Here is a 14374-nt window from a genome sequence, read left to right as displayed (position 1 = left end):
ATAAATGTTTAGATTAGGCCTAATGGCTTCACAGTCGTTTACAAGTGCGATGGACAGAGATTGTGGATAAAAAGTTAATAGTATGTTTTCCACTGCTCAACTAGAATAGCTTATGCAGAGTGGCAGATGTAGCTTGTTGTTGGCCAATCACAAGTCATCAAAGTGCCACTACAGTCATAGAGCCTCCTTGTGTGGATAAGCAAATTAGATTATCTAATAAATTGACGTTAAATGAGTATATGTATGTGCTAAAATGAACAAGACCCAACAGGTAGGCTGCTATTTAATCATCTGAATGGAGGTGTTGTTATTTGTTACTAACAGACAGGAAAAAAGTGCATGCAGACTCAATTAGCCCAGCTAGCTTTGATGCAGTCAAGACAGGTACTTGGTAGGTAGCCTAGTAGTTAGAGCATTGGGCCAGTAACCGGAAGGTTACTGGGTCGAATCCCTGAGTTGACAAGGTAAAAATCTGTTGTTCTGCCCCTGAACAAGGCAGTTAACCCACTGTTCCCCGGTAGGCCGTCATTGTAAATTAGAATTTGTTCTCAAACTGACTTGCCTAGTTAAATAATAAGTCAGCTCAGTTTGTTGATGCCTCTCCCTTGCTCCAGTTTCACTCACTCATGGTATACACACCTCACAGTACAACACCTTCTAGCCTCTCCTCCACCTGCTCTCCCTCGCACTGTATCAGCTCTAGTTAATAAACTAGCTTACAAATGGATTTTTCTGCTGCTTCCCTCACTCAGATCTGAACACGTCTATACAGAACTGGTCATCCTCGGGTCCGTTCGGAATGGGTCTCTGTATTTATGCATATTTGTCCGGGTGGGAAAGCCCCAGATTAATTTCGGAACAGGTAAAAAATTTTAGACCTCTACTTGTCAAAACAGACAATGCCAGGAACATTGTGAATGATGTCACCAAAACTGGAGTTGGGCCACACACAGGGTGCTTTTTAATTTAGCGTATTTTGCCAAATAAACAAAAATGAACTACAGTAACTGTTAGAATTTCATTTTTCCTCTGTATCATAACCGTAACGTGACCCCAAAACCGCAATACGTACCGAACTGTGGGTTTGGTGTACCGTTACATCCCTGTAAATGAATGAATGAATCACAGACCAGCCTAAATGTAGAGCTGCTCTCTTTCATGGTCCTTTGTTTCGCCGGATTTGGGACTTGCTGCCACCACTATGGCAGCTTACAGAGAGTTCGCAGGGGACTTCGCAGGGGACTTCACCAGTATGTGGAGTAAAGGCAGCTTCCGGTTGTGGGGAGGACTTGGAGTTTGACTCACGGCTTTGCCAGGATTTTATGAATTCCTTCTGCCTGTTTAGGCATCGACGTTGTGAACTTAAAGCCTCATTCAGTCGGGGGAACCCATCCCTCATAGCTGAGAGGGTGGCAGGACAGGTGACTGGGGATCCTGAGCAGGGATGTACCACCTCCTCGGCCCCAGCAACGCTACAGGGGATGTCTGTGACAGGGACTGGCCCCGCGCCTACTGGACTAGTGGTGTCAGCCTTCAGAAGTCACGCAGCATCAACTCATCACCCCTTGCACACCTCTTCTCTGTACCAACAGTCCACTCTGTTGGCCCAGCCAGCTGTACCCCAGCTTGGTCCTCAGCCTGCGGGACCTGAGTTCCAGCCTCCCGCCTGAGCAGCATTGCTCCGGGCACCATCTCATTAACCTGTGCGTCAGCCATCAGACCGCGCACCGGTCCAGGAAGGAGCCCTGCCCCCACCAATCCTGTCTGCGGTGCTCCAGTGGATGCTGCAGCCTTCATCACTGCCTACACAAGGGCCTCAGGCACCCCAACTGTGCCAACGCCAGCACTCCACAAGTGAGACTTCTGGATGTTAAGCCTGTGATGGAGAACCCTCCAGACCCAGGAGTGGACCACCATCCTGTCCTGGTAGGAGAGCCTCTACCATGCTTACCCTACTCCTCTGCCTCCAACCTTGGGACACTATCAGGCTCTGTTGGGGAACCTACCCCAACACCCTACTGGACATAGTGGACTAGCCCTGCTTTAGAGTGCCTAGACACAGTTTGTCCCCTGGCCACTCCTTACTTGCCACTGACAGAGGGCGACATGGGGGTGCCGGAATATAGCTGGTCGAGGAGGGCTCCCAGCTGACTTTGTTGACACTCAGGCAGGTGAAATCCTTCTTCTCTAAGACCCAGAAAGTAAATCATTATTATACTGACTGATCTCTAGCTCAATGGAGAGGGTTCTCCATAACAGATCTAAGTTGCCTTTGCCATGTAGAGGAAAAACACACCTCATAACCAAAAAAGGTCGAAGAGGGTGTCACAGTGATCCCTGGAACCATGTTCTCCCATAGGACAGGGATGAAATATGGTTAGGGTTCCCCTGCCTTGTTGTCCAGAGCGGTGGTTTTCAACCGGTGTGCCTTGAGGAACTCTCAGGTGTGCCCCGAAACGTTTCCTAATCTTGAAAAAAAACAACACTCCCTTATAAACGTGACCTGTGGAACGCAAATGGAATTTTGACTTGAGGGCACCAGTGCCGCTCAGATAATATATTGAATGGCACATAGTTACATCTGTATCGTTGTTTCAAGTCCAGTGCGGTCAGGCTGTTGTTATATTTGAATCATTTATGAGCAAAGTAATTTATCATTTTACTTCGCCTGTGAGAACCATTAGCACAGGCAAGTCTGATTATTAGTCTTAGCTCTACCAGAGCCTCTGCCATAGAAACAAACGGAGCAAGGCTTTGTGTCGGTGGTTTCACCTTTTACAATGCAGAAAACCACTTGCCTCTAGCTCAAACCATTCAAAACTAAAGACCTATTTTACCGGATCTACATTAATTTCTTTCTTCTTAAAGGGGTACAAACAAATGAATCATGATGAGTAAAGAACTATGCAAACTATGAAAATAGTTCAAATAAACCCTATTTAATCTCTAATGGGGATGGGTAAATACTCCATGTTGAAAGTGTGTTTATTATCTGTGTGTACATACCTGAGGGAGTGTATGTCTGTGTAATCTGTATCACCTGTCTCTTCCAGGAGGAGGAGGGTCCAGAGGTGCTGCTGGTGAAGGAGGAGGGGTGTGAGGAGGATCTGGGGAACACTGAGGGGACCATGGTCATGGAGGACAACCAGACTACACCTCCTGAACCCACAGACGAACCAGCTGAGCAGCACAGGACCACACAGTCTCACTGAGATGAGCCCACTGTGAATGGCATTAGGTCAGGGCCCTAGTGCTGATCTGCAACATCCTTTCACTCTGTATCTCTTACAGTCAGTAGACATGGAGGATGGGAAGCCTGATCTGCTGCTGGTCAAAGAGGAGACAATAGAAGACGGACCAGAGAGCATTGACCTGCTGAGTGGACTAAAGATGGGGGAGCAGCTTAGCCTCCCGCCAAACATCTGCAGGAAGAGGTTTTAAACTCATAACAGTTGCTGCCTTTAGCCTGCCTGCTACAGGAGATATCAACTGGAAGATGCACCCTGCGACAACACAGACTCTCCCTGGCCTTTGTCCTCCTCATACTTTCCTAATGTTAAACCAGACCTCAGACAATATCAGTGCTTCAACAGTAAATGGCTACACAAGCCCATTGACAAATAACAGTAGTAGAGATGGAATCAATAAAGGCAGAAGCACCAAAGAGAAGCGCTTCCTGTGTTCATTCTGTGGGAAAGCCTTCCGTTTCCTCGAACTGTTGGAGATCCACCAGAGGATGCACACGGGGGAGAAACCAGTTGGCTGCCACATGTGCCAGGTCGGTTTCTCCCACCTGAAGAGGTACAAGAGGGTCCACAAAAGAGGGAAATCTTACAGCTGGGCCCAGTGTGAGAAGAGGTTCAGCACCAGCTGACGATGCCCCTGAAGGTCCACATGGGAGAGAAGCCGTTCGCCTGAATGCACTGCGGGAAGAGGTTCTCAGAGAGGAGTTACCTCAGGATACACCAGCCGAACATGCACACGGCCCATGTATAGTGACATGTAATGTAGTACTAGTTAGTTTATAGTTCATTCTGTTGGTTTTGGATGTAGTAGGGAACTGGATGAGGTGAACTGAGGAAAGAATGAGCATGATGAGGCAGAGTAGATGATATGCTGATGGTTTGTGTGATGGAGTCGGTAAAAATGCTTAACTTATGAAGAGTGACAACCTTGTCCATTTAGGTTGATACGGGTGTTTTATAGTAAGATAATAATAGTGCCTTAATTAATATTTACTTGACAATAAGTAGTGAAGCTGTGTGTAATGTTAAACCTTTTCCAAAGTATTCTAAAATTCATTTTATCCAAGTGAGGTACCAGATTTACAGAAAATGTAAAGTGTTACCATAATGAAAAGTTATTATTCTTGTCACATATCATTTTGTGCAATAAAAGTACTGTACTTCATAGTCCCTAATGTGAGTGTATGACCATTTTATTGAAATTAAATACAAAATCAACTTACGTTTTTGTTGTTGACAGAGACTCCACCACAACCACCACCACACAGAACACAACCAGTGGACAGAGGGACTGAACAACCTCAGTCCTGGTGGTCATCAGAGAGACAGAGGCTCCAGTCAGGGATCCAGTCTGCAGCCCAGACCCTTCTCTTCACAGTCTCAGTGCAGGGATGAAGCAGGGCCTGGTAGAGATAGACCCTCCTGTTCCTATGATACAAACACCACAGTACCCATGTTGAACAGAGCAGGTCACCCTGGACTTCAAGCATTCACCATGAGAGGTACCTAGCCTATAACACAGCACACAATCCCAACAACACCCCAACAATGGCTAGTGGTCAAGGAGGGAGCTCAATGACTAACCACCTGAAGGTGGTTGCTCCCGCTTCTACCTCTGGTGTCATTCACAACATGGAGAGGCACTTCAAGTGTAAACTGTGTTAAAATATCTTCTCCTTCCTGAGTAACCTTACCAGACATTGGAGTGTCCACAAGGGGAAGAAATTATATCAGTGTGGCTTGAGATATATCAAAAAATATTTCATTAAACTAGGCAAGTCAGTTAAGAACCTATTATAATGACGGCCTACCCCAGCCTAACCCGGATGATGCTGGGCCAATTGTGCTCCACCCTATGGGACTCCCAGTCATGGCCAGTTGTGATACAGCCTGGAATCGAACCTGGGTCAATTGTGAAGCCTCTAGCGCTGAGATGCAGTGCCTTGGAGCGCTGCGCCACTCGGGAGCCCAAAATCAGAGCTGGGGTCAATTAAAAATAAAGGCAGTCAATTCAGAGAGTAAACTTAAATAGCAATTGGGGGGGTAAATCTAATATTTTCAATTACTCCTCAAACTAATTAGAAGATCATTTTTTTCCATGTTTTAATTTAAATTTAAAATCACTTCCTGGATTAACTGCCTTCAATTCAAATTGACGCAGATGATGTCTGAGAACTATTCATTTGCTGAAATATTAGATATCATGTGAAGTGTCCTGGGGCAAGAGTTTATTTCGATTTTTGGGGTAAGCTCACTTTTTATTGAAGTGTAACATATTTCCCCTCTGAGTTTGGTTTTGCCTATGTTCTATTAACCTCTCTAGGGTACGTGGGATGGTAGCGTCCCACCTCGTCAACAGCCAGTGAAACTGCAGGGCGCCAAATTCAAAACAACAGAAATCCCATAAACATACATGTATTTTACACCATTTTAAAGATACACTTGTTCTAAATCCAGCCACAGTGTCTGATTTCAAAAAGCCTTTACGACGAAAGCAAACCAAACGATTATGTTAGGTCAGAGCCAAGTCACAGAAAAACACAGCCATTTTTCCAGCCAAAGAGAGGAGTCACAAAAAGCAGAAATATAGATACAATTAATCACTAACCTTTGTTGATCTTCATCAGATGACACTCATGGGACTTCATGTTACACAATACATGTATGTTTTGTTCAGTAAAGTTCATTTTTATATCCAAATATCTGAGTTTACATTGGCGCGTTATGTTCAGTAGTTCCAAAATATCTGGTGATTTTGCAGAGAGCCACATCAATTTCCAGAAATACTCATAATAAACATTGCTAAAAGATACAAGTGTTATGAAAGGAGAAGTGGATCTAAAATTCCATAATTCAACCGCTGTGTCAGATTTCAAAAAAACATTACGGAAAAAGCACACCATGCAATAATCTGAGTACGGCACTTAGAGACCAAAACAACCCGAACAGATATCCGCCATGTTGTGTAGTCAACAGAAGTCAGAAAATAGCATTATAAATATTCACTTACCTTTGATGATCTTCATCAGAATGCACACCCAGGAATCCCAGTTCCACAATAAATGTTTGTTTTGTTCGATAATGTCCATCATTTATGTCCAAATACCTCCTTTTTGTTTGCGCGTTCAGTACACAATCCAAACTCACGACGCGCGATCACTAGGAGCAGACGAAAAGTCAAAAAGTTCAGTTAGTCCGTAGAAACATGTCAAACGAAGTTTAGAATCAATCTTTAGGATGTTTTTAACATAAATCTTCAATAATGTACCAACCGGAGAATTCCTTTGTCTGTAGAATTGCAATGGAACAGAGCTAACTATCACGTGAACGCGTGAGACTGAGCTCGTGGCTCTCTGGCAGACCTCGGACTCATTCCCCTCTCATTCGCCCCCACCTCACAGTAGAAGCATCAAACAAGGTTCTAAAGACTGTTGACATCCAGTGGAAGCCTTAGGAAGTGCAATATTATCCCATAGACGCTGTGTATTCGATAGGCCAAGAGTTGAAAAGCTACAAACCTCAGATTTTACACTTCTTGGTTGGATTTTTTTATCATGTTTTTGCCTGCCATATGAGTTCTGTTATACTCACAGGCATCATTCAAACAGTTTTAGAAACTTCAGAGTGTTTTCTATCCAAATCTTGACAATTGACGTTAAAGGTCAAAAATACAATTTTCATTAAAAAAAATGTACTTCAAGAAATTATAAAATATTTTGACAACCCTATTTATAAGCTTTTAAATTACATCAAACTCAACCATATGAGTTCTGTTATACTCACAGGCATCATTCAAACAGTTTTAGAAACTTCAGAGTGTTTTCTATCCAAATCTTGACAATTGACGTTAAAGGTCAAAAATACAATTTTCATTTAAAAAAATGTACTTCATGAAATTATTAAATATTTTGACAACCCTATTTATAAGCTTTTAAATGACATCAAACTCAACCGTTAATATTTTCTAATGATGAAAACATGGATGTCCCATGGTGGGGGAAGCAAAATGCGTCAACTTTGAGCATCTCTATCCCCTGAATGTTCTGGCATTCAGGTACAAAAAGTCACTTTCTGACCACTTGGGCAAATACGTAGGTAAATTTCATTCAAATCAAAAGGGGTGTGGTCAAAAAGTGATTGAAATCAAATGGAGTGAGCCTTTTGTTTAAGAGGGTAATAAGAGCTAGCCAGCTTGTATTCCAAAAAATCGGAGATGAGTTACCTCTGGTTCGTTCAGCCATTCCTATGGGGGAAATTATTTTATTTTTTGGATAAACGGTGAAAATAAGGTCTGAGGTAAATTACAGGTTTAGGGGATATTTTATGTTATGTTCTATGATATATCATAGCATGACCTTTATGAATTATGAAGCCTTTATGTGATTGTTTTGATTACGTAAATGCTTCAGAATTCCCCCAAAGTTATGTTAGCTGATGAATCAGATCTCTTAAGCCTCAAGTCAGCTCTGATCTGGAAAGATACTGATGAATAGGAGATGTGTAATGTAACAAGTATACAAAGAACAGCGCGCATACGCTTTTCTTTGTTTTATTATAATTTTTTAATTATTTTATTAATAAATATCAACAAACAAAAGAGGAATAGTCACATGCAAACAAGCATACATACAAACTATTTACTTTGCAAATATAAACAAACAAATCATATTCATTAATAATACAAGTTTTAATTGCCTTTTTAACCAACCAAAATGACCAACTGACCAACCAAAATAATTTTATTCTCAAACCAGTTACGAAAAAAAAGACACTTATACGATTTTAAAATATCTTTGTTGTTCCATGTAAAGTATCTGTGAGGGGGGAAAGCTCGCAAACGCTTTTCCTTTAGCCACACCCGGTTTGAGCTAACGTTACATCCTTTCACCTCAGTGTAAACGGAAGTAAACAGTGACCAAGATCATTTCCACGTTACAGTTATTTGTTATTTATACTTTTTGTTGACACGATGGAACTCTAAATATGACTCGTTTAACTGCACAGCATCACATACTTAACCCGTGCAGTCTTTATTTCGCGTTAGAGACAGGACTTGGTTACAGGACTTGATAGGTGTTATCTACGTAACGCTAGCTGCTAAGGGTTAGCTAACAATGGCTAACTGTATGGTTTTTCACACTCAGATAGCCTCCATCATGGAGGTGCTAGCGAATGCAGCCGTGTCAGAGATCTGTAAACTCGTAGACGACGACTATGCAGTGTTTCGTTTGGAAATAACTCAAAGCCAGAAAGAAAACAGGGCATTACGGAGAAAACTACTGGAAATGAAGGTGGCACGGGAGCGCGCAGAGAGGACAATGCGAGAGCGCGTCCTCGCCAGTTCCAGAAGTGTCAAGATCCTCGACCGATACAGAGGAATGGCAAAAGGTACATTTTGCAGAATAGTCCAGGCGAAATTAAAATTATGTTCACTGTTTCATAAAGCATATAATTTTGCAACACTTGTACAAATTGTGGCCCTGAACATTTCAATACTATCCATCTGCAGCCTTGCGGTATAACCTGCGTCTAAAACTAGTCTGTCAACAAAATCAATATTATCGCCATCTACTTGTAGGGATTAAGGATGATTTTCCTTCCCCCCTGAATTCGTATTTTATGACAATAGATGTAGAAAACACATTCATTAAAAAAACACACGATTAACTCTGGATGCAATCGCGTTTGATCACAAACATGTATATTTATGCAATACATTTTCCAAAATGGATGAAAAGAAAACTACAATGATATGTATGTCCAAAATAATCTGTTTTGAGGTACTGATAATAATTACAAAAACATGTTATAGAATAGCGAACACTTTAAAATTAACTCAGTGGAAACGTATCTGAATTCTTGATAAATGGAGGAGGACGTTCAATTATCAATCATGTAGGTAATTAAGAACAGTGGTATGATATGACATAACAATTTTAGCAATTTTATTTATCTTGCAGTGTTGAAAATTGTGTTCATATGAGAAAAAGTTTGAAACCAGTTTCTGCATATGTAAGCTACAAACATGCCAGTCTGGTGGTTTTAAAGGCCTGAGGTAGGGCTGAAATGTTAAACCTATAGTAAAAGTGAGGTTTTCCCTTCAGCCCCACTAATACAGAATCAAACTCATCAGAAAACAGTCACATACTGACAACGTATCAGGCTCCTTAACGCAATGACAAACATACCACACCTTTCTATTAAAAAAATATTACAGTATGAATATGTATAGGTTAACCCTAATGTCCATTTGTTAAAATACACTTGTCTTTTTCATCAAAAAGATATGATACATGACAGAGATGTTAGAATCCCTCTTCTCTTTTCTTCCCTCGCTTTATCTGACACTAATTACAGGCCTCTCTCATCGTTTTAAGTGGGAGAACTTGTACAATTGATGGCTGACTAAATACTTTTTTGCCCCACTGTACATGCCAAATATAGAACATAGTGTTCCATGAAGATTATAGAAAAGAGTTCCTACTCTTTCTTTTATCTGTTCAGACACCAATCCTACCTACAGGTCTGGAAAATGAGCTCTTTTAGTATTTCTCCAGCAGCTTTCCTCCCGGTTTCCTCATGTCAAAGATAATAAAAACAAAAACACTACAGTAAATACTACAGTATACAACAATCCGCAAAAACACTTACGATAGTATATACTACAGTTTTCTTTCACTAAAGTATTTATACAAGACTTAACAGTAAATACTACAGTATTCACTGTTGTGTACTGAAGTCTGCAAAAACACAAAAACACTAGTAGTAGAGTATAATATAGTCTCTTTTTTTTATTAGGGAAGCGAGAGATACTTCACATTGTTCCAGTTTTCCAGACAGTCAATGACTGCAGAATGGGTCTAAATGATAGTAATCAGAAAATGATAGTGTAGGGGAAAAGTACATCAATAAATAACCTCATAGCCATGTTCACAGATGGTTGCAAAAACAAAAAACACATTCATATGAACATGTAGTGACTGTTCAAATAAAAAGACTGATAAGTCATCACCTGAAGTAACCTCTTCAATAAGAGACACACATGGAGACTGAGCAGAACACTGTCATTGAAGTTGTGTAGCCAATGTTTGTACTCTGAAACCACACTCATAATAAGAAGTGGTTGTTTCAAAGACAGAAACATAATGTTTGAATTTAGGCACACGGGCTGTGGTCTCAACAGACAAAACAGACTGAGCCATAGCCAGACATAGGAGCTTCAGGCACTCCGACATCTTGTCTCCAATCCATTTATTTCCTAGCATCTCCGACAAAACATCTTTCCCTCATGTTTTCTCTTTCCGCTGTAGATGTACAATAGTCCACTAACTATTTGAAAGAAAATAACACTTGATCGTTGTGCTAGTTCATGGTTAGACTGGCATTGAGGTGACTCTCAGTGCGCTTCATACGCCTCCTCCTTTCTCTGTTTGTGAAAAAGAACACTTGAACCGTGCATTGTTTTGACAACAGCAAATACTCCATTTGCCTTTGCTGGATCCTGGAACTGGCTGGGCAGGTTTGAAGTTGAGGTGACATCCCCATGGTGAACACCTGAGTGCTTACTTAATACGTGCTTGGATATCTTTTTCCTGTTTTCTTTCATGTTACATTTGGGGCGTACTACTGTTTGCCAGTTTTTATATGACACATACCCACCGGGAGATTATTTGATGTCCCAGCCTCTCCCCCGTTGTGTGACCCGGTGTGTGGTGTCCCAGCCTCTCCCCCGTTGTGTGACCCGGTGTGTGGTGTCCCAGCCTCTCCCCCGGTGTGTGGTGTCCCAGCCTCTCCCCCGGTGTGTGGTGTCCCAGCCTCTCCCCCGGTGGGTGGTGTCCCAGCCTCTCCCCCGGTGGGTGGTGTCCCAGCCTCTCCCCCGGTGGGTGGTGTCCCAGCCTCTCCCCCGGTGGGTGGTGTCCCAGCCTCTCCCCCGGTGGGTGGTGTCCCAGCCTCTCCCCCGGTGGGTGGTGTCCCAGCCTCTCCCCCGGTGGGTGGTGTACCAGCCTCTCCCCCGGTGGGTGGTGTCCCAGCCTCTCCCCCAGTGGGTGGTGTCCCAGCCTCTCCCCCGGTGGGTGGTGTCCCAGCCTCTCCCCCAGTGGGTGGTGTCCCAGCCTCTCCCCCGGTGGGGAGATGGAGGAACTGATTCTTATTCAAAAACAAAGTCGCAAAAACAATGGAAGTGAGCCTGCACCCTGAAACCAAGGTTGCACCTGTCGATGCAACATCCTGTGGGAACAAACACAAAATGCAGAATACATTTAACTCCAGATCAAAATGAATGAACACTAGTGACAAATATTATTGACCAACTTTTATATTGAATTGCTCTACCGAGGTGAGCATTTAAATGCAGGTTTAGTTTTCTTCAGTCGGTGGCCATAGGGATGGTAGAGGCCCACAGAGGACAGTGATACAGCTTGCAGCACCGTGTGCATTTCTGCACCGGGGGTGGCTGCGTCCCTTCCTGCACACTGTGATTTGACAACAAAAAAACTAGAGTTATCGAGGACATTGCTAGCTAGAACAACAACAATATGAATGAGGATGTACTTTCTGAGGACTAAGGATACAGTGGAGGTTGGAACGAAAATATACTCCAGAACTTTCTAAGTGCCCTAGTGGTAAATTGAACGTCACCAAGTCAGCCTTCTTCCATCTGAAAAACATCTTACGACTCAGACCCTCTCTCACTGAGCCCACTGCTGAAACCCTCATTCACACGTTTGTTCTATCACGCCTGGACTACTGCAGCGCCATTCACTACGGACTCCCCACCAAAACACTGGACAGACTTCAACATGTAAAAAAAATGAGGGTGCGCAAGTCCTCACACACACCAGCCCTTGAGACCCCATCACCCCACCCTCATCGAACTCCACTGGCTCCCAGTTCAATACAGGATCATCTTCAAATTGCTCATGCTCACCTACAAAGCACTCAATGGACTGGCGCCCACATACCTTACTGACCTCCTGCACCCCTTCACTCCCACCTGTTCACTGCGCTCCTCTGACACTGGCCTCCTCCACCTCCCTCGCACCAGGCTCCGCTCCATGGGAGACCTGGCTTTTAGCACTGCAGCTCCCCAACTCTGGAACTCCCTCTCCATGTCAACCTCACGATCCATACACATATTCAGGTCCACACGAACACACTTCTTCACACAGGCTTACCTGGATTCTCTGTAGTCTTGAGCTTTTATCTGTCCTTCGAGTTCACGTCCCTGGTTAGTCTGTCGTCATGTTTAGTGTTCTCCCTGGTTAGTCTGTCGTCATGTTTAGTGTTCTCCCTGGTTAGTCTGTCGTCATGTTTAGTGTTCTCCCTGGTTAGTCTGTCGTCATGTTTAGTGTTCTCCCTGGTTATTCTGTCATCATGTTTAGTGTTCTCCCTGGTTAGTCTGTCATCATGTTTAGTGTGCTTTTATATACTGTATTTAATATAGGATTTCTTTGTTTTTTATCCTGTTGACTTTGGGTGTCGTGAAAATAAGTCTAATAATAATAATACTTTTTTAAATGATCATTATCATTGTGGGAGGATTTGCTGATTTTCTGTTCCTCTCTAACTGAACATCTCAAATGAGCTTGATTTGATGTTATCTTGACTGGGAGTTTGATCATAAAGTGCTCCAAAATGGAAATGTTCTCTTCTGAAATATAATTTGAGGAGTGGTAGTTGACCCATACGTGCCCATGAAATCAACAGGTTCCTGGGTCCAGACCAATCAAAGACCTTTGTGTCCCATGAATTTACACAAATTTACAAGGTTTACACAGTCCACCATTATATAATAATCAGAAATCTTTATGATCCAAAAATGCCGATTACCAATTGTTATGAAAACCTGAAATCGGCCCTAATTAATCGGCCATTCCGATTAATCGGTGGACATCTAGTGCATGGCATCATTGTCATCCTTGACCATCAAAACATAGGTGTAGACATCACCTTTTCTGTGTTAATGTTTGTTTCAGAAGATAACGCAAAATAGATTATTCGGTTATGGCGGAATGTAAAATGGCCTCCAAGAGGCATTTTTGTTATGCCTCCATATCAGAAATTGTAAAGGGAGCCAAATTGTACAAGTGTACCAAGTTTTATGCTTTTATGAAAAAGTTAAGTTGTCACCTAAAACTAAAACATATCGCCTGGACTAGAAGGCAGAGGCTGCGGGGCCTGTTGCCCTCTTCTCCTCTGCGCGTGATTTTTGATGTGTTAACCACATATATGGTTAACCAGAATTGGGTCTTGGTCCATTTTTGGATAGTATGCAATAATTCACCCGATTACTTAGCAATCTTGCACAAAGACACTATATCATATTCAAATCAGATTCGTTATTTAACGAAATTCCTATTATTTACTCATAGAAAACAATGTGACGCATGGAACATAATAAATGAATCAATAAATAGTATATCAAGAAGTTATGAGAAGTGTTACCTTACATCCTTGTCAATTGTAGACAGTGTCTATATTTTACAAAATACCATTGAGCATTGACAGTAGTTAACCTAACCACCTCTTGTCCCCCAATCACTCTCTCAGGTGAAGGACATCCCACTGGAGGCCATAGCAGCTTTATGAAGCCAGCGGAACACAATACATGGAGAGATGACCAACCAATCACTGTTGATGAGGAGAGTGGAACCTCAACCCAGCATGTTATTGTGATAGAGGTTTGTGTAATAGTGCTGCATAAAGAAATAAACGTTTTACTTTGTAAATCAAATGTGGCCAGTTTACTTCAGAAAGGCTTCCCTCAGCTATTCACTTGCTGACATGAACATCCTTATTTATCTGCCATAGGGGAGCTTGTGAGGCTTCCCTACGACATTGTTATCCAATTCAACTAGTTACCGGCAACAACCTCCTCTCTTCTTGTGTCAGGCTGCAGATGCAGATGCTATAGGTTCTGGGGTCAAGCAGGAGAGGTCTGTAGGAGAGGAGGACCCACGTCACTGCAGAGACATCCAAACTGGAGCACCCCCTGAAGCCACGGAGGACCTCGCTGCCGCTGTGCCCCATCCCAGGACCCGACGAAGCATCACGGAGGTCAGTGGAACGCCGAACGACGTCCTCAAGTCAGAGACCGACACAGAGACTTTAACTGTAACACACAGGCTCTT

General features: G+C 42.8%; 1 protein-coding gene across 3 annotated transcripts in view; it reads left to right on the top strand.

The window, feature by feature from the left end:
• The window catches only part of LOC109894114 (zinc finger and SCAN domain-containing protein 21-like), a 58242-nt gene that overhangs the window by 20030 nt on the left and 23838 nt on the right, over positions 1-14374 (top strand). The window contains exons 1-3 of one of the 3 annotated variants that reach the window (XM_020487342.2): positions 8102-8633; positions 13794-13924; positions 14136-14300. The exons of 1 other annotated variant lie outside the window; for it this stretch is intronic. In XM_020487342.2, the coding sequence (XP_020342931.2) occupies positions 8360-8633; positions 13794-13924; positions 14136-14300 (570 nt within the window). In that variant the 5' untranslated portion in view covers positions 8102-8359. Of the gene's footprint in view, positions 1-8101; positions 8634-13793; positions 13925-14135; positions 14301-14374 lie in introns of those variants that run through there. One more of the 3 variants, XM_031828109.1, reaches the window with a different exon arrangement.

Source organism: Oncorhynchus kisutch, linkage group LG7 (assembly GCF_002021735.2).
Source record: "Oncorhynchus kisutch isolate 150728-3 linkage group LG7, Okis_V2, whole genome shotgun sequence".
NCBI classification, from domain to species: domain Eukaryota; kingdom Metazoa; phylum Chordata; class Actinopteri; order Salmoniformes; family Salmonidae; genus Oncorhynchus; species Oncorhynchus kisutch.
The sequence above is the reverse complement of the archived record's forward strand: the minus strand, read 5'-3'. Positions and strand labels throughout refer to the sequence as shown.